The 26492-nt window shown below is 55.3% G+C and overlaps 1 protein-coding gene across 1 annotated transcript; it reads left to right on the top strand.

Annotated features, from left to right (window-relative positions):
• Positions 1-114: 114 nt before the first annotated feature.
• LOC115100383 lies at positions 115-25894 on the top strand. Its single transcript, XM_029618820.1, has 2 exons — positions 115-352; positions 24055-25894. Exons 1-2 carry the CDS (start codon positions 271-273, stop codon positions 25266-25268), a joined length of 1296 nt encoding a protein of 431 aa, XP_029474680.1. The 5' UTR covers positions 115-270; the 3' UTR covers positions 25269-25894.
• Positions 25895-26492: the final 598 nt, after the last annotated feature.

Below are 26492 nucleotides of genomic sequence, written 5' to 3'. Positions count from 1 at the left end.
GGGGAGTGGGGGGGGGGGGGGATCTCTCCAGGTGTCTCTCGCACTCTCGGCACAGGAGGAGCTGCACTTCCACATTCCTCCTCCTGCACCAGCAGTCACACCCCTGAGCGGTGGGGGGAGCAGGAAGAGAGAGAGAGGAAGAGGGCACGGTTAGTTACAGAGGGACAGGACAGGCAGGGAGAGGCAAAACAGGGAGGGAGGAAGACGAAAGGGAGGACTGCTCACGGAGAGGCGGGGAGAGGGCTTTCACGTGCACTTAGGAAGCGAGAAATGAGAGACTCCCGGGACCTGGAGCTGATTCTACCGAGGAGGAGGAGGATGAGGCTGGGGAGGAAGAACAGCCCAGAGCCAGGTAAGGGCAGAGCACCCTGTGACCTCGGGAAGGGACCGAGACCCCCAGCGGGGCCCGGCGCTGCTAATCAGATACATGGGATCCGCCTACCCCGAGGGAAAATGTGATCCTGTATTTAATACCATCCCCTAACCCCGGGATGTGAGATCAGATCCCACCACCAGTGCCCCCTAACTCCAGGGAAAGTCTGATCAGATCTGACCACCAGCGCTTCCTGACCCCGGGACAGTGAGCTCTGACCCCCCCCCCCCCACCCCCACAGCCCTGGGAGGGGGGCGGGGAATTGTGATCAGATCTACCGGCAGCGCTTCCTGACCCCGGGACGTGAGAACAGATCCCACCACCAGTGCCCCCTAACTCCAGGGAAAGTCTGATCAGATCTGACCACCAGCGCTTCCTGACCCCGGGACAGTGAGATCTGACCCCCCCACTACCCCACAGCCCCGGGAGGGGGAGAGATTGTGATCAGATCTACCGGCAGCGCTTCCTGACCCCGGGATGTGAGATCAGATCCCACCACCAGTGCCCCCTAACTCCAGGGAAAGTCTGATCAGATCTGACCACCAGCGCTTCCTGACCCCGGGACAGTGAGCTCTGACCCCCCACCCCCACCCCCACAGCCCTGGGAGGGGGCGGGGAATTGTGATCAGATCTACCGGCAGCGCTTCCTGACCCCGGGACGTGAGATCAGATCCCACCACCAGTGCCCCCTAACTCCAGGGAAAGTCTGATCAGATCTGACCACCAGCGCTTCCTGACCCCGGGACAGTGAGATCTGACCCCCCCACTACCCCACAGCCCCAGGAGGGGGAGAGATTGTGATCAGATCTACCGGCAGCGCTTCCTGACCCCGGGATGTGAGATCAGATCCCACCACCAGTGCCCCCTAACTCCAGGGAAAGTCTGATCAGATCTGACCACCAGCGCTTCCTGACCCCGGGACGTGAACTCCGATCTCCCCCACTACCCCACAGCCCCGGGAGGGGGGCGGGGGATTGTGATCAGATCTACCGGCAGCGCTTCCTGACCCCGGGACGTGAGATCAGATCCCACCCCCAGCATCCTAACCCCGGGATGGGAAATGAAATTACAGCGCCAGCGTCGGCCGTGGTCCCCGCGGAATAAGATTTGTTGATGAAACGCGCGTGTTTGCGTGAAAGTGATGGGACCTGTGCTGCTGAGGTTTTATGCGAGGGGGGGGGGGGTCTGGGCTGCAGCGCGGCTCATGGAGGGGGGGGGGGGGGGGGTCACTGCGCCTGTGGCCTGGGACGGAGGGAGCCTGGGAGCAGAGACCCTGGCGCGGGCCTCGGCCCATTGTGTTTGGCAGGGGAAGTAGGGCGCTGCCCTTCCAGGGCTATTTTTGAAGTGAAGGAGGCATTATCAGTGCTGTTTATCTGGTAGCCCGGGAGACCAGGAGCCATTTCTTCACTTTTGCAGGGACTCAGAGTGAGTGCCCTTAAAGGAACAGCGCCCGGATTGTTCCACCGTCCTCGGCTGATGGAGCAGGAACCTGCAGGCTCCGTTTTATTTGTATTTACAGAGGAACAGCGATCAAGCATTGGGAAAGGATTAGTGCAGGACCCGTGGGCCTTTCTTAGCCTGGGAATGCTCTCTCTCTCTGTCCCTGGCTTCCCGGACTGTGCTCGTGAGGGAATCGGGCTGTGAATGTTCCTTAATATTTTGTGCTTTTTAACCGTGGTGAGGAGCCCCGATCCCGTGGATCCTGTCCAGATACGCGCTATGTGAGGGGATAGCTAACTCTTGTGTGGCCTCTGCCCTCACTGCCTCAGTGAAAGGGCAGCTGACCAGCAGGTGCTGCACTGGTAGGATGGGGGCAGTCGCTGCCCACATGAACCCTGAGTCGCCCTGGTACCGAGAGCCACAGGAAGTGCCACACGGGGGATGGTGACCTGCAGCCTCCCAGCTTATGAAGGGTCTCAGAGTAATGCCCTGGAGGGCCCTGCGGCAAGGCAAGGTCATTGGAAAATGACCTCCTGAGTGGGAGATCTGTCCTGGCAAGGGAGGTCACTTCATGTACCGAGAAATGCCAGGATCTCCAGAGAGCCTGAACACGGGGCGGGCAGCGGCCCTGGACGCTGTCCTGTATCCTCCTGTCCACGCTGGGATTAGTGGCCTGACCCTTCTAGAGAGGATGCACCGCCATGGACAGAGCCCAAGACTCAGGCATTGCTTCAAAGCGAAGAAAACATCCAACGGCACAGAACAGCGCAGGGTTTCCCATGTTTAATCCCCCTGGGTTTTTTGGCAAACAGACCGTGTTCCTCCGCACCCTTTGGCTGTCCTAAGGAATTGCAGTATCGCCCCAGGAGGTACCAGGCTGCACTGGCTCGGGGTTTCACGCTCCGTTATATCTTGGGAGTTTCTTTTTCCACCTGCATCAGTGCACTGGGAGGTTTCTGCTGCCATTGCCCCCTCTGAGTCGCCTCCGTCCGGCCCCAGGACCCTCCTCTCCTGCTCCCATGTATCAGGCACTGCAGCGGCCATCGCCCCCTCTCCTGCTCCCATGTATCAGGCACTGCAGCGGCCATCGCCCCCCTCTCCTGCTCCCATGTATCAGGCACTGCAGCGGCCATCGCCCCCTCTCCTGCTCCCATGTATCAGGCACTGCAGCGGCCATCGCCCCCTCTCCTGCTCCCATGTATCAGGCACTGCAGCGGCCATCGCCCCCTCTCCTGCTCCCATGTATCAGGCACTGCAGCGGCCATCGCCCCCTCTCCTGCTCCCATGTATCAGGCACTGCAGCGGCCATCGCCCCCTCTCCTGCTCCCATGTATCAGGCACTGCAGCGGCCATCGCCCCCTCTCCTGCTCCCATGTATCAGGCACTGCAGCGGCCATCGCCCCCTCTCCTGCTCCCATGTATCAGGCACTGCAGCGGCCATCGCCCCCTCTCCTGCTCCCATGTATCAGGCACTGCAGCGGCCATCGCCCCCTCTCCTGCTCCCATGTATCAGGCACTGCAGCGGCCATCGCCCCCTCTCCTGCTCCCATGTATCAGGCACTGCAGCGGCCATCGCCCCCTCTCCTGCTCCCATGTATCAGGCACTGCAGCGGCCTCTTCCACAGGCTGAGCCTCCGCGTCCTCCTGCTCCGTTTGGCTTCCTGCTCTGGCTGGGGTCCCAGCCTCTCATCAGGGACTTCCTCCTGGGGGTCATTCGGTGTGAGGGGGCAGTTGTGATCTGCCTGGGGACAGTGCACGTACACGCGGCCGTCCACCCCGCACAGGCCGCATATCACTCACTGGGTGCACTCAGCGCTGGTGTGGTCTGTTCACATCTCCCACACTTTACATATCTGCAAGAGGAGCTAAAAAGCTCCGGAGAGCCACATTTAAAGCATTTTTTAATCTGCGCAGGGCAGAAACAGGAGCCTCTCTCCCTTCCAGTCATGAAGGGAGAGAGGCAGGTGCCGTATGCGGCCATCAGCCAGCAGGAGTCCACCCCCTGGTTTCCAGCCTGCAGGCCAGCGCAGGCCGAGGCTCTGCCTCTGCAGCCAGGTGCGCTCCTCGCAGGCCCCAGGGTCCTCGGGGTTAACGTGCACATTCACCGTTCTCACTGTGTCCTGTGAAATCTTCCCCTCTGGGCTGCCCTTCACCTTTTCACCCCAGAAAGGGACTCCCAGCTCCGAGTGCCACAGCAGACTGAGAGCTCCCTGAGGTACGGAGCAAAGCCTTCCCACGCTGGGGGGAAACGTGAAGCTTTTCTTTAATAAACCTTTCCCCACAGATTCTCTGTCCCACACAGGGGGAGTCTCACCACAGATCTTGCTCTATTTTGCTGTTTTCTAGGCTGATTCTGTTGCCTGAACAGGTCAGAAAATCAAGGTTTACGTGCAGTTTTCTGTCCTGGGTTTTGTCCTTCTGATTCTTTCTGGATATTTGCTCTGCTTACCAGCACAGCTTCCTGTCTTTGCTTTGCTGCTTTTGTCTCTTTCAAGGCGTTTGCTCCAGTTCCAGGCACAATTTCTGGACTAAGGCTTACTTCTTTCAAGTATTTTCACCATTTTCTGGCAAACTTTCTTCCAGCTCCATGCACTCAGCTCCAGCCACGCTGTGACCTTTTCACACTGAGCTTCCATTCCTCACAGCACGAGAGCAGCAAGGGGTGTTACAAGGCAGAAGTGAGGTGCATGGGCAGAGCTGTGTGTGAGGGTCTCAGTCCTGGAATAGCAGGGGGAGCTGCAGGGCAGGAGGGAGGTGCATGGGCAGAGCTGTGTGTGAGGGTCTCAGTCCTGGAATAGCAGGGGGTGCTGCAGGGAAGGAGTGAGGTGCATGGGCAGAGCTGTGTGAGGGTCTCAGTACTGGAATAGCAGGGGGTGCTGCAGGGAAGGAGTGAGGTGCATGGGCAGAGCTGTGTGTGAGGGTCTCAGTACTGGAATAGCAGGGGGTGCTGCAGGGCAGGAGGGAGGTGCATGGGCAGAGCTGTGTGTGGGGTCTCAGTCCTGGAATAGCAGGGGGTGCTGCAGGGCAGGAGGGAGGTGCATGGGCAGAGCTGTGTGTGGGGTCTCAGTCCTAGAATAGCAGGGGGTGCTGCAGGGCAGGAGTGAGGTGCATGGGCAGAGCTGTGTGTGGGGTCTCAGTACTGGAATAGCAGGGGGTGCTGCAGGGCAGGAGGGAGGTGCATGGGCAGAGCTGTGTGTGTGTGGGGTCTCAGTCCTGGAATAGCAGGGGGTGCTGCAGTGCAGGAGGGAGGTGCATGGGCAGAGCTGTGTGTGGGGGTCTCAGTCCTGGAATAGCAGGAGGTGCTGCAGGGCAGGAGGGAGGTGCATGGGCAGAGCTGTGTGTGGGGTCTCAGTCCTGGAATAGCAGGAGGTGCTGCAGGGCAGGAGGGAGGTGCATGGGCAGAGCTGTGTGGGGGGTCTCAGTCCTGGAATAGCAGGGGGTGCTGCAGTGCAGGAGGGAGGTGCATGGGCAGAGCTGTGTGTGGGGGTCTCAGTCCTGGAATAGCAGGAGGTGCTGCAGGGCAGGAGTGAGGTGCATGGGCAGAGCTGTGTGTGAGGGTCTCAGTCCTGGAATAGCAGGGGGTGCTGCAGGGCAGGAGGGAGGTGCATGGGCAGAGCTGTGTGTGAGGGTCTCAGTCCTGGAATAGCAGGGGGTGCTGCAGGGCAGGAGTGAGGTGCATGGGCAGAGCTGTGAGTGGGGTCTCAGTACTGGAATAGCAGGGGGTGAGGGCAGGGCAGGAGTGAGGTGCATGGGCAGAGCTGTGTGTGGGGTCTCAGTACTGGAATAGCAGGGGGTGCTGCAGGGCAGGAGTGAGGTGCATGGGCAGAGCTGTGTGTGGGGTCTCAGTACTGGAATAGCAGGAGGTGCTGCAGGGCAGGAGGGAGGTGCATGGGCAGAGCTGTGTGTGGGGTCTCAGTACTGGAATAGCAGGGGGAGCTGCAGGGCAGGAGGGAGGTGCATGGGCAGAGCTGTGTGTGAGGGTCTCAGTACTGGAATAGCAGGGGGTGCTGCAGGGCAGGAGTGAGGTGCATGGGCCAACCTGTGTGTGAGGTCTCAGTCCTGGAATAGCAGGGGGTGCTGCAGGGCAGGAGGGAGGTGCATGGGCAGAGCTGTGTGTGAGGGTCTCAGTACTGGAATAGCAGGGGGTGCTGCAGGGCAGGAGGGAGGTGCATGGGCAGAGCTGTGAGTGGGGTCTCAGTCCTGGAATAGCAGGGGGTGCTGCAGGGCAGGAGGGAGGTGCATGGGCAGAGCTGTGTGTGGGGTCTCAGTCCTGGAATAGCAGGGGGTGCTGCAGGGCAGGAGTGAGGTACATGGGCAGAGCTGTGAGTGGGGTCTCAGTCCTGGAATAGCAGGGGGTGCTGCAGGGCAGGAGGGAGGTGCATGGGCAGAGCTGTGTGTGGGGTCTCAGTCCTGGAATAGCAGGGGGTGCTGCAGGGCAGGAGTGAGGTGCATTGGCAGAGCTGTGTGTGAGGGTCTCAGTACTGGAATAGCAGGGGAGGGCAGGGCAGGAGGGAGGTGCATGTGCAGAGCTGTGTGTGAGGGTCTCAGTACTGGAATAGCAGGGGAGGGCAGGGCAGGAGGGAGGTGCATGGGCAGAGCTGTGTGTGAGGGTCTCAGTACTGGAATAGCAGGGGGCGCTGCAGGGCAGGAGGGAGGTGCATGGGCAGAGCTGTGTGTGAGGGTCTCAGTACTGGAATAGCAGGGGGTGCTGCAGGGCAGGAGGGAGGTGCATGGGCAGAGCTGTGTGTGGGGTCTCAGTACTGGAATAGCAGGGGGTGCTGCAGGGCAGGAGTGAGGTGCATTGGCAGAGCTGTGTGTGAGGGTCTCAGTACTGGAATAGCAGGGGAGGGCAGGGCAGGAGGGAGGTGCATGTGCAGAGCTGTGTGTGAGGGTCTCAGTACTGGAATAGCAGGGGAGGGCAGGGCAGGAGGGAGGTGCATGGGCAGAGCTGTGTGTGAGGGTCTCAGTACTGGAATAGCAGGGGGCGCTGCAGGGCAGGAGGGAGGTGCATGGGCAGAGCTGTGTGTGAGGGTCTCAGTACTGGAATAGCAGGGGGTGCTGCAGGGCAGGAGGGAGGTGCATGGGCAGAGCTGTGTGTGAGGGTCTCAGTACTGGAATAGCAGGGGAGGGCAGGGCAGGAGGGAGGTGCATGTGCAGAGCTGTGTGTGAGGGTCTCAGTCCTGGAATAGCAGGGGGTGCTGCAGGGCAGGAGGGAGGTGCAGTGGCAGAGCTGTGTGTGAGGGTCTCAGTACTGGAATAGCAGGGGGTGCTGCAGGGCAGGAGGGAGGTGCATTGGCAGAGCTGTGTGTGAGGGTCTCAGTCCTGGAATAGCAGGGGGTGCTGCAGGGCAGGAGGGAGGTGCATGGGCAGAGCTGTGTGTGGGGTCTCAGTCCTGGAATAGCAGGGGGTGCTGCAGGGCAGGAGGGAGGTGCATGGGCAGAGCTGTGTGTGAGGGTCTCAGTACTGGAATAGCAGGGGGTGCTGCAGGGCAGGAGGGAGTGGCATTGGCAGAGCTGTGTGTGGGGTCTCAGTACTGGAATAGCAGGGGGTGCTGCAGGGCAGGAGGGAGGTGCATGGGCAGAGCTGTGTGTGAGGGTCTCAGTCCTGGAATAGCAGGGGGTGCTGCAGGGCAGGAGGGAGGTGCATGGGCAGAGCTGTGTGTGAGGGTCTCAGTCCTGGAATAGCAGGGGGGGCTGCAGGGCAGGAGGGAGGTGCATGGGCAGAGCTGTGTGTGAGGGTCTCAGTCCTGGAATAGCAGGAGGTGCTGCAGGGCAGGAGGGAGGTGCATGGGCAGAGCTGTGTGTGAGAGACTCAGTACTGGAATAGCAGGGGGTGCTGCAGGGCAGGAGTGAGGTGCATGGGCAGAGCTGTGTGTGAGGGTCTCAGTCCTGGAATAGCAGGGGGTGCTGCAGGGCAGGAGTGAGGTGCATGGGCAGAGCTGTGTGTGAGGGTCTCAGTACTGGAATAGCAGGGGGAGCTGCAGGGCAGGAGGGAGGTGCATGGGCAGAGCTGTGTGTGAGGGTCTCAGTACTGGAATAGCAGGAGGTGCTGCAGGGCAGGAGGGAGGTGCATGGGCAGAGCTGTGTGTGGGGGTCTCAGTACTGGAATAGCAGGGGGTGCTGCAGTGCAGGAGGGAGGTGCATGGGCAGAGCTGTGTGTGAGGGTCTCAGTACTGGAATAGCAGGAGAGGCTGCAGGGCAGGAGTGAGGAGCATTGGCAGAGCTGTGTGTGAGGGTCTCAGTACTGGAATAGCAGGAGGTGCTGCAGGGCAGGAGTGAGGTGCATTGGCAGAGCTGTGTGTGAGGGTCTCAGTACTGGAATAGCAGGAGGTGCTGCAGGGCAGGAGTGAGGTGCATGGGCAGAGCTGTGTGTGAGGGTCTCAGTACTGGAATAGCAGGGGGTGCTGCAGGGCAGGAGTGAGGTGCATGGGCAGAGCTGTGTGTGGGGTCTCAGTACTGGAATAGCAGGGGGTGCTGCAGGGCAGGAGTGAGGTGCATGGGCAGAGCTGTGTATCGGGGGGTCTCAGTCCTGGAATAGCAGGGGTATAGGTCAGGATTGGGGGGTGCATTCCCAGGTAAGTGATGTACAATATGTAAATGACAGTCTTCATGTTACACACATGTGCTGGGCCTTAGAGAAAAGAAGTCGACAGAGAATTCTTGCATTTAATTTTGAATTCAGAAATTGTTTTTTTCAGATCAAGTTTTGTTCTATAAGCAGAGAACAAGACAAATGCAGAGCAAGTGGTAGTGATCAAGCGTCAATGATTTTAAAGCAGAATATGAAAGTTCAAAGCTGGGAATCCACTGCTTGCTAAGAGATGAGTGGAAGGCAGGGGCTGCCCCAGCCTGGCCTGGCATAGGATTTCAGCAGCACTTAGCAGGCTGCCTTCCCGGGCCCGTTCTCCGTCTGCGCACAGCGGGCTCCATCTCATCCCGGCCAGGCCCACTGAGCCTTCCTGCTTTGCCTTCCAGGGCGCAGACTGCTCAGTGCTTCATTAATTTACATAGAAACACAGAAACAGGATGGCAGAAAAAGACCGGAGGGCCCATCCAGTCTGCCTATCCATCCAATTAATGTAGCATTATAATTCTCATCACCTCCTTAGAGATCCCCTGCGCTTATCCCAGGCTTTCCTGAATTCAGATCCTGTCCTTGTCTCCATCACTTCCATTGGGAGGCCGTTCCACGCATCCCCCACCCTCTCTGTAAGGAAATATTTCCTAAGATTACTCCTGAGTCTGCCTCCTTTCACCCTCATCCCATGACCATTGAAAAAGGCCCTGCTCCTGTGCATGGACACCTTGGAGATATCTGAATGTCTCTATCCTATCTCCCCTATCTCTCGCCTTTCCTCCAGGGTATCCATGTTTAGATCTTTAAGTCTCTCCCCCTATGCTTTAGAACAAAGACCACTGACCATGTTAGCAGCCTCCCCCCTCTGGAGCGACTCCATCCTGTTTATGTCCTATTGAAGGTGGGGTCTCCAGAACTGTACTCAGTATCCCACGTGAAGTCTCACCAGGGACCTGCACAGGGGCAATATCTCCTCCCTTTCTCTGCTGACCCTTCCTCTCCCTGTGCAGCCGAGCAGCTTTCTGGCTTTTACCCTCGCTTTATCCACCTGTTTGGCCGCCTTAAGATCATCAGCTTTGATCACCCCCGATCCCGCTCTTTCGTGCATAGAAAAATTGTATCCCCTACACTGAACCTTTCCCTTGGGTTCTTGCAACCCAATCGCATAGCTCTCTTTACTTTTTAGCATTAAATCTGAGCTGCCAGACCGTGGACCATTCCTCGAGCTTTGCTAGATCCCTGCTTGTGTTTTGTACACCTTCTTGGTTGTTCACTCTGTTAAAGGTTTTGGTATCATTGGCAAAAGGACAAACTTTCCCTGACAATCCTTCCATTATGTCGCTCACAAAAATGTTGAAAAGAACGGGTCCGAGGAGCGATCCCTGAGGCTCACTGCTAGTAACAACCCCCTCCTCAGAGAAAATTCCATTTCCCACTCCCCTTTGTCGCCTCCCACTCACCCAGTTTTAACTTCATCTTTATCCAGTCAGAGGAAGTTCAGATTCATTCGGCTGCAACAAGTCAGTAACAGGTGAGCAATGCAAGCAAGATAACCTTCTAGCACAGCCTCCATGTAAAGAAAAACCCAATGCAAGCAGCCCCATGACTCCCAGCGTTTCCCAAAATACACAGCAGACTTACAGCAGTTAGTGCAACTGGGTTTCAGAAAGTTAAGTGGAAGGGAGGGGACAGTGGAGTGCCTCAGGGATCTGTATTGGGACCCTTACTTTTCATTATATTTATAAATGATCTGGAAAGAAATACGACTAGTGAGATAATCAAATTTGCAGATGACACAAAATTGTTCAGAGTAGTTAAATCACAAGCAGATTGTGATAAATTGCAGGAAGACCTTGTGAGACTGGAAGATTGGGCATCCAAATGGCAGATGAAATTTAATGTGGATAAGTGCAAGGTGATGTATATAGGGAAAAATAACCCATGCTATAGTTACACAATGTTGGGTTCCATATTAGGTGCTACTACCCAAGAAAGAGATCTAGGTGTCATAGTGGATAACACATTGAAATCGTCGGTGCAGTGTGCTGCGGCAGTCAAAGCAAACAGACTGTTGGGAATTATTAGAAAGGGAATGGTGAATAAAACAGAAAATGTCATAATGCCTCTGTATCGCTCCATGGTGAGACTGCACCTTGAATACTGTGTACAATTCTGGTCGCCACATCTCAAAAAAGATATAATTGCGATGGAGAAGGTACAGAGAAGGGCAACCAAAGTGATAAAGGGGATGGAACAGCTCCCCTATGAGGAAAGACTGAAGAGGTTAGGACTTTTCAGCTTGGAGAAGAGACGACTGAGGGGGGATATGATAGAGGTGTTTAAAATCATGAGAGGTCTAGAACGGGTAGATGTGAATCGGTTATTTACTCTTTCGGATAGTAGAAGGACTAGGGGACACTCCATGAAGTTAGCATGGGGCACATTTAAAACTAATCGGAGAAAGTTCTTTTTTACTCAACGCACAATTAAACTCTGGAATTTGTTGCCAGAGGATGTGGTTAGTGCAGTTAGTGTAACTGGGTTTAAAAAAGGATTGGATACGCTCTTGGAGGAGAAGTCCATTACCTGCTATTAATTAAGTTGACTTAGAGAATAGCCACTGCTATTAATTGCATCAGTAGCCTGGGATCTTCTTAGTGTTTGGGTAATTGCCAGGTTCTTATGGCCTGGTTTGGCCTCTGTTGGAAACAGGATGCTGGGCTTGATGGACCCTCTGTCTGACCCAGTACGGCAGGTTCTTATGTTCTAAAAGAGAGAGAAATAGAAGAGGAAGCCCTCCACATGCAGCTGCACAGCCAGGCACGTCCACTGCACCACATTCATAGCCCACGAAAGAGCAGAGCATTCCCACCCCCTGTCACGCCAAGGAACTCAGACAAGCAGCAGCAAAAGAAGCAGCAGGAGAGCTGGGCCATCCCGGCGCTGGCTCAGGAGATGCGTAGCGATGCCCTCCATGGCCCTTCCTGGCAGCGAGGCAGCCTCTGCTTTTCCGTAACATTTCAGTTTGTGCCTGCTGTTGCCTCAGACCTTTCCCTCAGCCAATGAAGGGGCTTCTCCCAGCCTCCAGCACAGCAAAAAGACGTTTTGGCCATAAAGTTCAGGAAGACCCATCCCCCCCCCAAAGGCCCAGAAAGACGACTGTCCCCTACCAAGGAACCGGGCAGCTCACTACCCCCTGCTCTAGAAAAGCTTGCACGTTGCTCCAAAAAGCTGCAACTTTCTACATCCCATAAACATACGGCAAGCAGAGACCCGAATCTCACACTGACGCCCAGGACACGAGATGTGTCCCTTCTGGGAAGGAGTTTGTACCCGGGGAAAAAGTGCGACACGGCGCCTTAAAGGCCTGGCGTAAGTGCTTGGGAAGGATAAGTTCCCCCAAATCCGCGCTCCACAACGACGCTAAGCACTGAATATGCGGAGTAGGCAACTGCTCTTCTAAGTGACTTGACCAGGTCGTGATTTTGTTGCACTTCGCCGCTGTTTCCAAAAAGCTCTCTTCCGCGTTGGTCAAAAGAAGAAGAGAGAGATCGCGCGCATGAACAATGGAGCAGTAGCGCCGAGCTTGTAAGTAGGCAATAACATGTGATCGTGAAATATCCCACCCCTCCCTCAATTGGTCAAAAGAGTCCAGACATGAAGACTTGGAGCAGCAGAGAACCTGCCTCCTGCCTTCTCTGGCACCGACTGCAAAATTACAGAACAAACAACTTCTACTTCCTCGTCTTTCAGGCCCATCTCTGCTTTCTTCCTCACACTTACTCTCCTGCACTCCTCCTTCAGCCAGTGTCTCCCCTCTCTTCCCTCCCCCCAGTCTCCATGACTGTCTCTCCATTTCTCTCCCTGCTTCCGCTTACTATATAAGGGGATATCCCAAACCTGTCCTGGGACCCTGCAGCCAGTCAGAGTTTCAGGATATCTCCAAGGAATATGCATGAGCTGTATATATAGTATGCAGATTTATTGTGAATATCCGGGTGTACAGGGCAGTGAATAACCTACCTGTAAAGGAGATGCAGCAGACCCTGGGCAGAGATCACTGAGAGCTCACTACAACACACTTATTCCACCAACTCATCTCTTTCAAGTTCTGTTTTATTCCTGAGCAGTCCTCCGGACTTCAGTGCTCTAAAATCCCCTCTGACATAGACCCTTCCTCTGCACTATGAATCTTCAGCAGAAACCGATACAGGCATTATAGTGATGTACGAAAAACACGAATACAGCACAGAGAGCTAAAGAGAGCATCTTCATCAGAGCCCCATGCAGGGGTCACACTGATACATGTAAAGCATGAATACAGCACAGACAGCTGAAGAGCAGATCTTCATCAGAGCCCCATGCAGGGATCACACTGATACATGTAAAGTATGAATACAGCACAGAGAGCTGAAGAGAGGATCTTCATCAGAGCCCCATGCAGGGGTCACACTGATACATGTAAAGCATGAATACAGCACAGACAGCTGAAGAGCAGATCTTCATCAGAACCCCCCATGCAGGGGTCACACTGATACATGTAAAGCATGAATATAGCACAGACAGCTGAAGAGCAGATCTTCATCAGAGCCCCATGCAGGGATCACACTGATACATGTAAAGCATGAATACAGCACAGACAGCTGAAGATCGGATCTTCATTAGAGCCCCATGCATGGGTCACACTGATACATGTAAAGCATGAATACAGCACAGACAGCTGAAGAGCAGATCTTCATCAGAACCCCCCATGCAGGGGTCACACTGATACATGTAAAGCATGAATATAGCACAGACAGCTGAAGAGCAGATCTTCATCAGAGCCCCATGCAGGGGTCACACTGATACATGTAAAGCATGAATACAGCACAGACAGCTGAAGAGCAGATCTTCATCAGAGCCCCATGCAGGGGTCACACTGATACATGTAAAGCATGAATATAGCACAGACAGCTGAAGAGCAGATCTTCATCAGAATCCCCTTAAGGTTCTTCTCTGATGCACATAAATTATGAAGAGCTAGAGAGTGAAGTAAAGTATGGATGTTTTAGAAAATAAGAAATTTCTAAAAAATTGTGCAAAATATAAGAAACAAAAATTTGATGGGCAAAAAGAAAGGATACCTAGGAATAAGACCCATTTGGAATGTATAAACAGACAGAGGGTGAGAGATGGTGGCCATGTCCTCTGCTTCAGGTGATCACAATCAATGCCAGACACGTATGGATGTGTACACAAACTCGCATAATCTCATAGGAACCCCCGTGTGCTCAGAGCACTCCCTCATGCAGGCAAACCCACAGCTGAGGTGTACAGAATGAGACAGCTATATCCACCGTCATCCAAACGGGAACTTCAGCACACTCACAGAGACTTACAAAATCTTGTCTAGACACATCCAGAGAGCCCCAGCCACATGCCAGCACAGCCATGCACTCCAAGGCCTGCAGGAAGCCTCAGATTGGCCAAGCTCAGTTTGAAAGTTCACGAGAGGGTTATCACACTCTCATCACTTTGCTTTGTTTGGGTTTGAACTCAGAGCACTTACATGGAAACCAAGCTCCTGCCTCCCGAAGGGCTTCCTCTGACATCATCTGTTGTTCTGGTGACTGAGAGGAAACTGAACTTCAAATAGGAAAGAGATGTAGCAAAGCTCTGGCATTTTCAATGCAGCACTTAAATGATGGGCCACGAAACCAGTGCAGACCACTACTTCCACACCTCCCGTTGCTTAAACAGGCCACAAATACAGCAGAGACTACCACTCCCACACTCCCCACCAATTAAACAAAGGGCCATTAATAAGGCAGAGACCACCACTCTCACACTCCCCACCAATTAAACAAAGGGCCACGAATACAGCAGAGACCACCACTCTCACACTCCCCACCAGTTAAACAAAGGGCCACGAATACAGCAGAGACTACCACTCCCACAATCCCCACCAATTAAACAAAGGGCCATTAATACAGCAGAGACCCACCACTCTCACACTCCCCACCAATTAAACAAAGGGCCACAAATACAGCAGAGACTACCACTCCCACACTCCCCACCAATTAAACAAAGGGCCATTAATACAGCAGAGACCCACCACTCTCACACTCCCCACCAATTAAACAAAGGGCCACAAATACAGCAGAGACTACCACTCCCCACCAATTAAACAAAGGGCCACAAATACAGCAGAGACTACCACTCCCACACTCCCCACCAATTAAACAAAGGGCCATTAATACAGCAGAGACCCACCACTCTCACACTCCCCACCAATTAAACAAAGGGCCACAAATACAGCAGAGACTACCACTCCCACACTCCCCACCAATTAAACAAAGGGCCATTAATACAGCAGAGACCCACCACTCTCACACTCCCCACCAGTTAAACAAAGGGCCACGAATACAGCAGAGACCACCACTCTCACACTCCCCACCAGTTAAACAAAGGGCCACGAATACAGCAGAGACCACCACTCTCACACTCACCACCAATTAAACAAAGGGCCACAAATACAGCAGAGACTACCACTCCCACACTCCCCACCAATTAAACAAAGGGCCATTAATACAGCAGAGACCCACCACTCTCACACTCCCCACCAATTAAACAAAGAGCCACAAATACAGCAGAGACCACCACTCTCACATTCCCCACCAATTAAACAAAGGGCCACGAATACAGCAGAGACCACCACTCTCACACTCCCCACCAATTAAACAAAGGGCCATGAGTACAGCAGTGACCACCACTCTCACACTCCCCACCAATTAAACAAAGGGCATCGAATACAGCAGAGACCACCACTCCCACACTCCCCACCAATTAAACTAAGGGCCACGAATACAGCAGAGACCACCACTCTCACACTCCCCACCAATTAAACAAAGGGCCACGAATACAGTAGAGACCACCACTCTCACATTCCCCACCAATTAAACAAAGGGCCACGAATACAGCAGAGACCAGCACTCTCACACTCCCCACCAATTAAACAAAGGGCCACGAATACAGCAGAGACCACCACTCTCACACTCCCCACCAATTAAACAAAGGGCATCGAATACAGCAGAGACTACCGCTCCCACACTCCCCACCAATTAAACAAAAGGGCCACGAATACAGCAGATACCACCACTCTCACACTCCCCACCAATTAAACGCAGGCACTCACGTAGCCGGGTGTGTCTGGCAGGCTGCAGGTTCTGTAATAACTAGAAGTCCTAGAGGAAACGCAGGCGCTCACGTAGCCGGGTCTGTCTGGCAGGCTGCAGGCTCTGTAATAACTAGAAGTCCTGGTGGAAACGCAGGCGCTCACGTAGCCGGGTCTGTCTGGCAGGCTGCAGGCTCTGTAATAACTAGAAGTCCTGGTGGAAACGCAGGCGCTCACGTAGCCGGGTCTGTCTGGCAGGCTGCAGGCTCTGTAATAACTAGAAGTCCTGGTGGAAACGCAGGCGCTCACGTAGCCGGGTCTGTCTGGCAGGCTGCAGGCTCTGTAATAACTAGAAGTCCTAGAGGAAACGCAGGCGCTCACGTAGCCGGGTCTGTCTGGCAGGCTGCAGGTTCTGTAATACCTAGAAGTCCTGGTGGAAACGCAGGCGCTCACGTAGCCGGGTCTGTCTGGCAGGCTGCAGGCTCTGTAATAACTAGAAGTCCTGGTGGAAACGCAGGCACTCACGTAGCCGGGTCTGTCTGGCAGGCTGCAGGTTCTGTAATAACTAGAAGTCCTAGAGGAAACGCAGGCTCTCACGTAGCCGGGTCTGTCTGGCAGGCTGCAGGCTCTGTAATAACTAGAAGTCCTGGTGGAAACGCAGGCTCTCACGTAGCCGGGTCTGTCTGGCAGGCTGCAGGTTCTGTAATACCTAGAGGTCCTGGTGGAAACGCAGGCACTCACGTAGCCGGGTCTGTCTGGCAGGATGCAGGCTCTGTAATAACTAGAAGTCCTAGTGAGAATGCAGGCACTCACGTAGCCGGGTCTGTCTGGCAGGCTGCAGGCTCTGTAATAACTAGAAGTCCTGGTGGAAACGCAGGCACTCACGTAGCCGGGTCTGTCTGGCAGGCTGCAGGCTCTGTAATAACTAGAAGTCCTAGTGAGAATGCAGGCACTCACGTAGCTGGGTCTGTCTGGCAGGCTGCAGGCTCTGTAATAACCAGAAGTCCTGGTGGAAACGCAGGCTCTCACGTAGCCGGGTCTGTCTGGCAGGCTGCGGGTTCTGTAATAACTAGAAGTCCTGGTGGAAACGCAGGCGCTCACGTGGCCGGGTCTGTCTGGCAGGCTGCAGGCTCTGTAATAACTAGAAGTCCTGGTGGAAACGCAGGCGCTCACGTAGCCGGGTCTGTCTGGCAGGCTGCAGGCTCTGTAATAACTAGAAGTCTTAGGGGAAACGCAGGCGCTCACGTAGCCGGGTCTGTCTGGCAGGTTGCAGGCTCTGTAATAACCAGAAGTCCTGGTGGAAACGCAGGCACTCACGTGGCCGGGTCTGTCTGGCAGGCTGCAGGCTCTGTAATAACTAGAAGTCCTGGTGGAAACGCAGGCACTCACGTAGCCGGGTCTGTCTGGCAGGCTGCAGGCTCTGTAATAACCAGAAGTCCTGGTGGAAACGCAGGCACTCACGTAGCCGGGTCTGTCTGGCAGCCTGCAGGCTCTGTAATAACTAGAAGTCCTAGAGGAAACGCAGGCTCTCACGTAGCTGGGTCTGTCTGGCAGGCTGCAGGTTGTGTAATAACTAGAAGTCCTGGTGGAAACGCAGGCTCTCACGTAGCTGGGTCTGTCTGGCAGGCTGCAGGTTCTGTAATAACCGGAAGTCCTGGTGGAAACGCAGGCTCTCACGTAGCTGGGTCTGTCTGGCAGGCTGCAGGCTCTGTAATAACTAGAAGTCCTGGTGGGAACGCAGGCTCTCACGTAGCCGGGTCTGTCTGGCAGGCTGCAGGTTCTGTAATAACCAGAAGTCCTGGTGGAAACGCAGGCGCTCACGTAGCCGGGTCTGTCTGGCAGGCTGCAGGTTCTGTAATAACTAGAAGTCCTAGAGGAAACGCAGGCTCTCACGTAGCTGGGTCTGTCTGGCAGGCTGCAGGTTCTGTAATAACTAGAAGTCCTAGAGGAAACGCAGGCTCTCACGTAGCTGGGTCTGTCTGGCAGGCTGCAGGTTCTGTAATAACTAGAAGTCCTGGTGGAAACGCAGGCACTCACGTAGCCGGGTCTGTCTGGCAGGCTGCAGGCTCTGTAATAACTAGAAGTCCTGGTGGAAACGCAGGCTCTCACGTAGCCGGGTCTGTCTGGCAGGCTGCAGGTTCTGTAATAACCAGAAGTCCTGGTGGAAACGCAGGCGCTCACGTAGCCGGGTCTGTCTGGCAGGCTGCAGGCTCTGTAATAACTAGAAGTCCTGGTGGAAACGCAGGCGCTCACGTAGCCGGGTCTGTCTGGCAGGCTGCAGGCTCTGTAATAACTAGAAGTCCTGGTGGAAACGCAGGCGCTCACGTGGCCGGGTCTGTCTGGCAGGCTGCAGGCTCTGTAATAACTAGAAGTCCTGGTGGAAACGCAGGCGCTCACGTGGCCGGGTCTGTCTGGCAGGCTGCAGGCTCTGTAATAACTAGAAGTCCTGGTGGAAACGCAGGCGCTCACGTGGCCGGGTCTGTCTGGCAGGCTGCAGGCTCTGTAATAACTAGAAGTCCTGGTGGAAACGCAGGCGTTCACGTAGTCGGGTCTGTCTGGCAGGCTCTGTAATAACTAGAAGTCCTGGTGGAAACGCAGGCTCTCACGTGGCCGGGTCTGTCTGGCAGGCTGCAGGCTCTGTAATAACTAGAAGTCCTAGAGGAAACGCAGGCGCTCACGTGGCCGGGTCTGTCTGGCAGGCTGCAGGCTCTGTAATAACTAGAAGTCCTGGTGGAAACGCAGGCGCTCACGTGGCCGGGTCTGTCTGGCAGGCTGCAGGCTCTGTAATAACTAGAAGTCCTGGTGGAAACGCAGGCGCTCACGTGGCCGGGTCTGTCTGGCAGGCTGCAGGCTCTGTAATAACTAGATGTCCTGGTGGAAACGCAGGCGCTCACGTAGTCGGGTCTGTCTGGCAGGCTCTGTAATAACTAGAAGTCCTGGTGGAAACGCAGGCGCTCACGTGGCCGGGTCTGTCTGGCAGGCTGCAGGCTCTGTAATAACTAGAAGTCCTAGTGGAAACGCAGGCTCTCACGTAGCCGGGTCTGTCTGGCAGGCTGCAGGCTCTGTAATAACTGGAAGTCCTGGTGGAAACGCAGGCTCTCACGTGGCCGGGTCTGTCTGGCAGGCTGCAGGCTCTGTAATAACTAGAAGTCCTAGAGGAAACGCAGGCGCTCACGTGGCCGGGTCTGTCTGGCAGGCTGCAGGCTCTGTAATAACTAGAAGTCCTGGTGGAAACGCAGGCGCTCACGTAGCCGGGTCTGTCTGGCAGGCTGCAGGCTCTGTAATAACTGGAAGTCCTGGTGGAAACGCAGGCTCTCACGTGGCCGGGTCTGTCTGGCAGGCTGCAGGCTCTGTAATAACTAGAAGTCCTGGTGGAAACGCAGGCACTCACGTAGCCGGGTCTGTCTGGCAGGCTGCAGGCTCTGTAATAACTAGAAGTCCTAGTGAGAATGCAGGCACTCACGTAGCTGGGTCTGTCTGGCAGGCTGCAGGCTCTGTAATAACTAGAAGTCCTAGAGGAAACGCAGGCTCTCACGTAGCCGGGTCTGTCTGGCAGGCTGCAGGCTCTGTAATAACTAGAAGTCCTGGTGGAAACGCAGGCTCTCACGTAGCCGGGTCTGTCTGGCAGGCTGCAGGTTCTGTAATACCTAGAGGTCCTGGTGGAAACGCAGGCACTCACGTAGCCGGGTCTGTCTGGCAGGATGCAGGCTCTGTAATAACTAGAAGTCCTAGTGAGAATGCAGGCACTCACGTAGCCGGGTCTGTCTGGCAGGCTGCAGGCTCTGTAATAACTAGAAGTCCTGGTGGAAACGCAGGCACTCACGTAGCCGGGTCTGTCTGGCAGGCTGCAGGCTCTGTAATAACTAGAAGTCCTAGTGAGAATGCAGGCACTCACGTAGCTGGGTCTGTCTGGCAGGCTGCAGGCTCTGTAATAACCAGAAGTCCTGGTGGAAACGCAGGCTCTCACGTAGCCGGGTCTGTCTGGCAGGCTGCGGGTTCTGTAATAACTAGAAGTCCTGGTGGAAACGCAGGCGCTCACGTGGCCGGGTCTGTCTGGCAGGCTGCAGGCTCTGTAATAACTAGAAGTCCTGGTGGATACGCAGGCGCTCACGTAGCCGGGTCTGTCTGGCAGGCTGCAGGCTCTGTAATAACTAGAAGTCTTAGGGGAAACGCAGGCGCTCACGTAGCCGGGTCTGTCTGGCAGGTTGCAGGCTCTGTAATAACCAGAAGTCCTGGTGGAAACGCAGGCACTCACGTGGCCGGGTCTGTCTGGCAGGCTGCAGGCTCTGTAATAACTAGAAGTCCTGGTGGAAACGCAGGCACTCACGTAGCCGGGTCTGTCTGGCAGGCTGCAGGCTCTGTAATAACCAGAAGTCCTGGTGGAAACGCAGGCACTCACGTAGCCGGGTCTGTCTGGCAGCCTGCAGGCTCTGTAATAACTAGAAGTCCTAGAGGAAACGCAGGCTCTCACGTAGCTGGGTCTGTCTGGCAGGCTGCAGGTTGTGTAATAACTAGAAGTCCTGGTGGAAACGCAGGCTCTCACGTAGCTGGGTCTGTCTGGCAGGCTGCAGGTTCTGTAATAACCGGAAGTCCTGGTGGAAACGCAGGCTCTCACGTAGCTGGGTCTGTCTGGCAGGCTGCAGGTTCTGTAATAACCAGAAGTCCTGGTGGAAACGCAGGCGCTCACGTAGCCGGGTCTGTCTGGCAGGCTGCAGGTTCTGTAATAACTAGAAGTCCTAGAGGAAACGCAGGCTCTCACGTAGCTGGGTCTGTCTGGCAGGCTGCAGGTTCTGTAATAACTAGAAGTCCTAGAGGAAACGCAGGCTCTCACGTAGCTGGGTCTGTCTGGCAGGCTGCAGGCTCTGTAATAACTAGAAGTCCTGGTGGGAACGCAGGCTCTCACGTAGCCGGGTCTGTCTGGCAGGCTGCAGGTTCTGTAATAACTAGAAGTCCTAGAGGAAACGCAGGCGCTCACGTAGCCGGGTCTGTCTGGCAGGCTGCAGGTTCTGTAATAACTAGAAGTCCTGGTGGAAACGCAGGCACTCACGTAGCCGGGTCTGTCTGGCAGGCTGCAGGCTCTGTAATAACTAGAAGTCCTGGTGGGAACGCAGGCTCTCACGTAGCCGGGTCTGTCTGGCAGGCTGCAGGTTCTGTAATAACCAGAAGTCCTGGTGGAAACGCAGGCGCTCACGTAGCCGGGTCTGTCTGGCAGGCTGCAGGCTCTGTAATAACTAGAAGTCCTGGTGGAAACGCAGGCGCTCACGTAGCCGGGTCTGTCTGGCAGGCTGCAGGCTCTGTAATAACTAGAAGTCCTGGTGGAAACGCAGGCGCTCACGTGGCCGGGTCTGTCTGGCAGGCTGCAGGCTCTGTAATAACTAGAAGTCCTGGTGGAAACGCAGGCACTCACGTGGCCGGGTCTGTCTGGCAGGCTGCAGGCTCTGTAATAACTAGAAGTCCTGGTGGAAACGCAGGCGCTCACGTGGCCGGGTCTGTCTGGCAGGCTGCAGGCTCTGTAATAACTAGAAGTCCTGGTGGAAACGCAGGCGTTCACGTAGTCGGGTCTGTCTGGCAGGCTCTGTAATAACTAGAAGTCCTGGTGGAAACGCAGGCTCTCACGTGGCCGGGTCTGTCTGGCAGGCTGCAGGCTCTGTAATAACTAGAAGTCCTAGAGGAAACGCAGGCGCTCACGTGGCCGGGTCTGTCTGGCAGGCTGCAGGCTCTGTAATAACTAGAAGTCCTGGTGGAAACGCAGGCGCTCACGTGGCCGGGTCTGTCTGGCAGGCTGCAGGCTCTGTAATAACTAGAAGTCCTGGTGGAAACGCAGGCGCTCACGTGGCCGGGTCTGTCTGGCAGGCTGCAGGCTCTGTAATAACTAGAAGTCCTGGTGGAAACGCAGGCGCTCACGTAGTCGGGTCTGTCTGGCAGGCTCTGTAATAACTAGAAGTCCTGGTGGAAACGCAGGCGCTCACGTGGCCGGGTCTGTCTGGCAGGCTGCAGGCTCTGTAATAACTAGAAGTCCTAGTGGAAACGCAGGTTCTCACGTAGCCGGGTCTGTCTGGCAGGCTGCAGGCTCTGTAATAACTGGAAGTCCTGGTGGAAACGCAGGCTCTCACGTGGCCGGGTCTGTCTGGCAGGCTGCAGGCTCTGTAATAACTAGAAGTCCTAGAGGAAACGCAGGCGCTCACGTGGCCGGGTCTGTCTGGCAGGCTGCAGGCTCTGTAATAACTAGAAGTCCTGGTGGAAACGCAGGCGCTCACGTAGCCGGGTCTGTCTGGCAGGCTGCAGGCTCTGTAATAACTGGAAGTCCTGGTGGAAACGCAGGCTCTCACGTGGCCGGGTCTGTCTGGCAGGCTGCAGGCTCTGTAATAACTAGAAGTCCTAGAGGAAACGCAGGTGCTCACGTAGTGGATCTGTCTGGCAGGCTGCAGGGTCTGTAATAACTAGAAGTCCTAGAGGAAACGCAGGCGCTCACGTAGTGGATCTGTCTGCCGGGCTACCCAGGAAGCCGGGTGTTCTGGCAGTGGCCTTGCCAGTATTCCTGGCTGTATGGACATTGATGGTGCTTTTTGGTTATGCCTTGGAAAAGCGGGTGCTGGAGGGAGCTAATTGGGAACCTTGTGGGTTCTTCCTCCCATGATGAAGGGAGTCAGAACAGAGTGTCCTGGATAGGGAGTCAGAACAGAGTGTCCTGGATAGGGAGAAATCTTGCAGGTGGTCGCACTGTGTGGCCGGCAGCTGGGAGATATCCTTAGCAGGAATGAGTGGGTGAGTTGGTCTTTTTCTGCCTCAAGCAGACTGAGGTAGTCGATATTTCTAAAGCTGTGTCAAAAGCCAGTTAGCAAGGAAATGTTTGTGAAAGTCTTACAAACAGAACACGGTCCAAGGTGATTGTTAGGAGTTACAATTTAAATTTTGTAAACCGTTATGGTGGCTTTACCGAATGAGGGTACATAAAACTCAACAAATAGATCAATTAATAGAAGGGTAAATGTCCTGCTTGTTAGGCAGTGTTGTGGCCCCCGGGGAGCTGCTACCTTTTTGGAAAATGGCCATCACCTGGTCCGGAGCTTAGCTGGGGTCCAGCCTCCTCGGGGGCGGGGGGCCCTGTTTTTGTTAGAAAAGGAAAGATTTGGGGGTAGGGACTTACATTAAAACATTTACTTTTGCTACCTCATGTGTCAGAGGGGAGGAGGTCACTGGGGGCCGATCAGCTCACTTCCATTCAGTAACACAGCTTGGGAAGTTGGAGACAAGTCATATTATTTGATTTGCATGCATTAGGGTCATAATGACTCCTGGCATTTGTTATCTGTGCATTAGGACATTCCCTGCACAGCAAACAGCCTAACGCGGCTTTGCACGTGAAGCTCTTAGCTTGTGCCTGAGGCAGTGGAGGGGGACGTAACCTGCCCACGCTCACAAGGAGCAGTGGTGGGATTTGAACTCTGGCTTCCCTAGCCCTCAGCCTGTTGCTCTAACCACTAGGCCACTCCGCCAGTTAAGCACCTAAATATGTGTACCCTAGAGGAAGCTGTGACACAGACAGTGCAATGCCTCAACGGTGTCAGTAATTCATTAGAAGCAAACCTGTTTCCCAGGAATGACATTAGTGGCAGAGCGGGGACTCCGCCGCCTGCCTGTATATTTTCAGGAGCTTCAGAGTGGGTGGACTCTTCAGAGAGGGATGGAGGGTGCCTGGAACGGGCTCCCAGTGGAGGCGGTGGAGACAGCGTGAGAGAATTCAGGAAAGCCCTGCTGTGAGTGCAGAGGCGAGGGGGGACACTGGGGAGACGAGACGAGCCTGACCACCCTTATCTGTTTCTGGGTCCCCCAGAGCTTTCTCCAGGCCTGGGGTTTCAGCATTTCCTCAGCTCTTATTCATGGCCTAAGACCTCAGCTCACTTGCCTGTTTTGCCTTCCGTGGCCCTAGCGTGGTGTGCTTCCTCCGGGCACTGGGTGGCCCCAGCGTGGTGCGCTTCCTCTGTGGCACTGGGTGGCCCCAGCGTGGTGCGCTTCCTCCGTGGCACTGGGTGGCCCCAGCGTGGTGCGCTTCCTCCGTGGCACTGCGTGGCCCCAGCGTGGTGCGCTTCCTCCGTGGCACTGCGTGGCCCCAGCGTGGTGCGCTTCCTCCGTGGCACTGCGTGGCCCCAGCGTGGTGCCCTTCCTCCGTGGCACTGTGCAGCTCTCGCCAGGCCCACATTTAATCTTTCTCTTTTCTATAATTGTATATTTTGGCCCTGTGGCTTTCTCCTGCTGCTCCAGTAACGCTGGCCTCTCCCGAGCTGCAGCCCCTGGAGTTTTATTTGCAGCTGGCCGGCTTTTCCCCCTCTTTCTATAAGTGTCCCGAGCTCCTTGGCTGGGACAGACTCTGGCTCTCACTTCCCACTGAGCGGTGAATGAGACGCGTCCTCCGCTGGCCCAGAAGGGGGTCCCCAATCCTTAATGCAGCCCCAGGAAACATGGGCCGATGACTGATTTCCTGACCTGCTCTTTCTCCTTCTCTTGATTGCAGGTGACTGCCACCGCGCCCTCCTCTGCTGCTGCCTCTTCCTGTACCGGCTGCGTCTTGCTGTTGGATCTGAAGGACAGGCCTGCGGCTGCAGCTTGGCAGCAGACTTCAGAGGGTTTCTGGCTGCCCGAGCCCCCGACCACGACGACGTGTGCTGCCTGAACTTTACCGGCTCCTCCATTGCTTCCCTGGATTGGAGCATCTTCAGCGGCGTGAAGGGGCTGAAGGAAGTCCATCTTTCTGACTGCCAGATCACGGACATTGCCAACGCTGCCGGGGACCCCAGCCTGCTCGAGGTGCTCCACCTGGATCGCAATCTGCTGAAGCGGCTCCCGGCTGAGTTCCTGGGAGATGCCCCCGCTTTAAAGGTCCTTCACTTGGAGGAGAACCAGCTGAGCGAGCTTCCCGAAACCTTCCTGCAAGCCTCCGACCAGATACAAGAGATCTACCTGGACTTCAATAAGGTCACGTCCCTTCCTTCTGGCATCTTCAAGCCCTCCCTCGTCGTCCTTGGGGTTTCCAACAACAGCCTGGACTGTACCTGCTCCTTCTACAACAGACTAAAAATCCACTTCCCCGCGAACCAGAGCGCTGAGCTGTTCGGCTCCTTCACCTGCAGCAGCCCAGGGAACGTGCGTGGCACCAACATCCGCAGCGTCCAGCGGCACGACGTCTGCCAGTCCCACCGCCTGACGGCCCTCTTCATCAGCCTCCCTGTCCTGGCGGCTCTGGGCCTGGCCTGCTGGTGCTGCTGCTGCCAGAGGAGGAAAAGCAGCTTCCCCGTGAGCAGGCAGGAGTGCCACCTGGCAACGGTGGAGAGGAACGGGACCCGGGCGCTGGTGGACCACCACGGCTACGTCCCCTGCGAGCTTTCCGTCCCTGCCCAGAGGGAGAAGAACCTGGTGCTGCTGAGGCCCTCCACAGTGCTCCTGGGGAGCAGCCCGGACCTCTATGAGGAGGTGGAGGTCAAGCTGGGGGCTTCCGTGCATTCCCTGCTCGCCGGCGAGGGAGACGCGGGCAAGGAGGAGGCCGGGGAGAGGCCGGCCGTGGAAGAGGAAGGGGCAGCAGGAAGCGAGGCCGAAGCTGAGACGGTGAGTGTCACGGAGGTCCTGAAGGATTCGGCGGATCGAGAAAAGCTCTACATGAACCAGGCCACGGACTACTACAACCTGGTTCCGGGACTGGAGCTGGATGACTCGGACCACTGCGAGGACTGAGGGCCGACCCTCGCCGAGGAAGCGCGGAATACGGTAGTTTGCCAGCGCAGAGCCCGTTCCACCCGTCCGGGCAGGCGCTGGCACACTGGCGGATGGGACTGCAAATGACCGAGCAGTTTTTGGGAGCCACATGGGCCACAGCCCAAAGACCGTCACTGCGGCGGGAAAACGGAACGAGGAAGCAGAAATCCTGAGAGAGGACGTGAAGTACGGCGCACTGATGGATTCTCGGCTCGTCAGATTGCTGGACAGGCCGCGTCCCCGAATGGGAAGGGCAAGGAGCTCGTTGCCTGCAACGGTGTTTAAATTTTGCATTCCTCGAAAGAATGATAAAGCACTTTGCCCCTCCCTGTCCAGGGCCCCACTGCCCTCCTGACCCCAGAGACCTGGAGAGGGCACTCTGGTAGGACTGCGCTGAGTGAATAAGTCCTGGGCACCTGCTTAAATCTTCTCCACTGTAGAAAGAGCACAGTTCTGCTCCCCGAGATCAATCTCCAGAACTGCACTTATGTACTCAGAGAATATATTTATGGCTTCAGGAATAAGACGTTGGAAATACATATTTTATTAAATAAATAATCTTAAAGGCATTTTATGTAATGTAAATATTAATTTGCAGAGTGGACTGGCTGTTTGAGGTGCCGGGTTTTTCAGGCTTCTGGGAGGCCAGGAATCAAATAATTCCTAATCCCTAATCACTGTGCTATACTGTTAGCTTTCCTATAGCCCCGCCAACAGGGTATCACCCTCCCATACCATGATGGTGTGTACACCAAACACCTTACCATATCACCCTCCTACATCATGCTGCTGTGCACACCAAACACCTTACCATATCACCCTCCTACATCACGCTGCTGTGCACACCAAACACCTTACCATATCACCCTCCCATATCATGCTGCTGTGTACACCAAACACCTTACCATATCATCCTCCTACATCATGATGCTGTGTACACCAAACACCTTACCATATCACCCTCCCATACCATGCTGCTGTGTACACCAAACACCTTACCATATCATCCTCCTACATCATGCTGCTCTGTACACCAAACACCTTACCATATCACCCTCCCATACCATGCTGCTGTGTACACCAAACACCTTACCATATCATCCTCCTACATCATGCTGCTCTGTACACCAAACACCTTACCATAGCACCCTCCTACATCATGCTGCTGTGCACACCAAACACCTTACCATATCACCCTCCTAC

This window comes from Rhinatrema bivittatum, chromosome 10 (assembly GCF_901001135.1).
Source record: "Rhinatrema bivittatum chromosome 10, aRhiBiv1.1, whole genome shotgun sequence".
Taxonomy (NCBI): Eukaryota; Metazoa; Chordata; class Amphibia; order Gymnophiona; family Rhinatrematidae; genus Rhinatrema; species Rhinatrema bivittatum.
Note: the sequence above shows the minus strand (reverse complement) of the source record. Positions and strands in the feature narration are given on the sequence as shown.

Bases quoted from the DNA above. Each gene is read 5' to 3' on its own strand.
- LOC115100383 (XM_029618820.1), top strand. From the start codon at position 271: ATGAGAGACTCCCGGGACCTGGAGCTGATTCTACCGAGGAGGAGGAGG. The intron at 353-24,054 runs GTAAGGGCAGAG...TCTTGATTGCAG, and splicing joins GAAGAACAGCCCAGAGCCAG to GTGACTGCCACCGCGCCCTC.